Raw genomic sequence first — 2,438 nt, forward strand, 5'->3', positions numbered from 1 at the left:
AATGTGGCATCAAATATTTTGATCAAAGAAAAGAAAATTTCTGTTCTCTCAAACAAACGGCGCAAGGAGATTCGTCGGTCTCTCTAAGCACCGGCAAATCTATGATCTAGCGTTCTATCATTAAACAGTGTCATCTCTTTATCCTATTAAAAGTGTGATTCAACAGAAGAAAACATATTATATACCATAGTTGGAGACAGTAACATCAGAATTTATAAGCCCTTTCTGGTTAGTAGCTGAAGCTACAAAACTGTGACTAGAATTTAGATCATTTTGACCAAACAATATGTTGTAAGATGAAGTTTGGTTAAAAAGCAGAGAGAGAGAGGTAAGAAACAAGTCAAAGAGTAATGAATCTCTCTTACAGGAAAAGAATATTGTTAAGGGAAAGAGAGAAGAAGAATGGACAAAAATACAAGAAAATGGCCTTTTTCAAAACAAGAGCTAACCAAACCAAACTTGATTATTTTCAAACAGTGATCTTGAAGGAATCTACCACAGTGTGAAGCCTATCTTTCATCTTCTCCCACCTCCTCTCATTCGCTCCCGTCGTCAGTGTGTAGAATTTTCCTGCACAGCAAAACGCCACTTCTTGATGAATCTTAACTCGGAAAAAAATCAACTCATTGGTTTGATGAGCATTGGATAGTGCAGTGTATATTAGATATGAATGTGAATTCATCATGGAGATGATATACCATTGAAAACCGTGATTGTACCCAGAGCATGGCGGGTGTAGTTTCTAGCCTGAACAGTGAACTCAAACTGGTAATAAGTCTTCCCATCGACATCATGCTGCAGCACTCGAAACAAAACAAAACAATCAAACCACTCTCTCTTATTATTACGTACATTCAAGAGCATCCACTCGATGATCTATATATAGTCGAAAAAAGTTATCAAAAGGAGCAAATAACCTCTGATGCATCAATAAGGGTTGTTTTCTGATTTGGAGGTGCCAAAACTTTCTTTATCAGTGTTTCAGCTATCTGTAACAAAACCAAATTCAATCATTAAAGAGAGTAAAAACAACAACAACAAAAAAAAAGAGAAGAACATTACCTGCTTGGGAGGGCCAAATTCTTTAATAGTCTGTTTGCTAGTTGGGATCAAATTGACACTAACGCTTTCTAAAGGCTCAATCACATCTTTGTATACCTTGTCTTGACCCTCAATCACAACTTCCTAAAACACATTCAAAACAATGAGACAAGACATTGTAATGAGTTAAAAAAAAGTGGACAAGAAGATCACAAAATTGAAACCTGCCAACCAAATGGATAGAGAAACGAATATGCATCTTTATTGTCAGAGACAGCAAGAAATCCTTTTTTGCTTTCTGCAGCAACTGAGCCATATCAAACATTTCAAAATTACACACACAAATTTGCAAAATTAGTGACAAAAAAAAGGGGTCTTACATGATAGTGGAGCTCTACTAAGCAATGAGATCCAAGGAGCAACAACACCAAATGTTACTATCAGACGTCTCTGACATTTATCTGAAAATCAAATAAAAACACAAACTTTGTAAAAGGGTTTGAAGAAAGATTCGTTATTTGATCGGAACACGTAAGAAAAGACAAACCTTGAAGATGAGAAGAGGAAGACGAAGAATGGTGCTCAGCTTTAACAAGAAATGAAAGTCCTTTCTTAGAGCAAGGAACACCTACCTTAGAGATGGAGATTGGAGAAGAAGGTGAAAGCTTCAGAGAAGCCATTGGAGAAAAGTGTAATATGTGGTATAGAGAGATCTTTTGTTGTCGTCTCTTATGGATTCGCTTCTTTCTCAGTTTATCCACTTTTGAAACTTCCTGACCTTTTAAAATTGTCAGAGAACAAAAAAAAATTAATTTGCAAAACAGACCCTTCAAAATAACTAATTTTGGAAAGATAACCCGCAACATAAATGTTATAGTAAATAAAAGTAGGGAATTTTGCCAAATGTGCCACAATTTTAGAAAATCCTAGCAAATGTACCCTTCAGTCTGCGTTAGGAATATGTCAGGGGAAAGAGCTACAGTAAAAAGTTGATATGAGTTAGTTTTATTATTTGGAGACTATGATTAGTTTTATTAAAAATAGTAAAAAGTTAGGAGACAATCATTATTTAATTAAATGGTGACAATGATTATTAGACATTAAAATATAATGCAAAGTATTAATTAGTAGGTCAAGACAAGTAATTAATTAATAACAACGTTTAAGGAGATGATATGGGTTAAACTCGGGGACAACTGGATCTCTTGATTTTCCATCTCCAGATGATGTGGTTTTACCAGCTAGAGATCTGGATTTACTCGGGGACAACATCTCTTAATTGTCCATCGCGAGATGATGTGGTTTTACCAGGCAGAGATCTGGATTAACTCGAGGACAACTTGATCTTTATTTTATTCTGCCAAATAGCCGAAGACGAAGATCTGGATTTACTCGGG

The 2,438-nt window shown here is 35.4% G+C and overlaps 1 protein-coding gene across 1 annotated transcript; it reads right to left on the reverse strand.

Annotated features, from left to right (window-relative positions):
* Positions 1-229: 229 nt before the first annotated feature.
* Positions 230-1,830, reverse strand: LOC9314098 (psbP-like protein 1, chloroplastic). The gene is made up of 7 exons (XM_021026708.1): positions 1,589-1,830; positions 1,422-1,502; positions 1,266-1,348; positions 1,063-1,185; positions 918-989; positions 699-795; positions 230-570 (listed from the first exon to the last, which is right to left on the reverse strand). The coding sequence occupies exons 1-7, from the start codon at positions 1,719-1,721 to the stop codon at positions 470-472; spliced, it is 690 nt and encodes a 229-aa protein (XP_020882367.1). The 5' UTR covers positions 1,722-1,830; the 3' UTR covers positions 230-469.
* Between the last annotated feature and the right edge of the window lie 608 nt (positions 1,831-2,438).

The sequence above is a fragment of the Arabidopsis lyrata genome, assembly GCF_000004255.2.
Source record: "Arabidopsis lyrata subsp. lyrata unplaced genomic scaffold ARALYscaffold_5, whole genome shotgun sequence".
Classification (NCBI taxonomy): Eukaryota; Viridiplantae; Streptophyta; class Magnoliopsida; order Brassicales; family Brassicaceae; genus Arabidopsis; species Arabidopsis lyrata.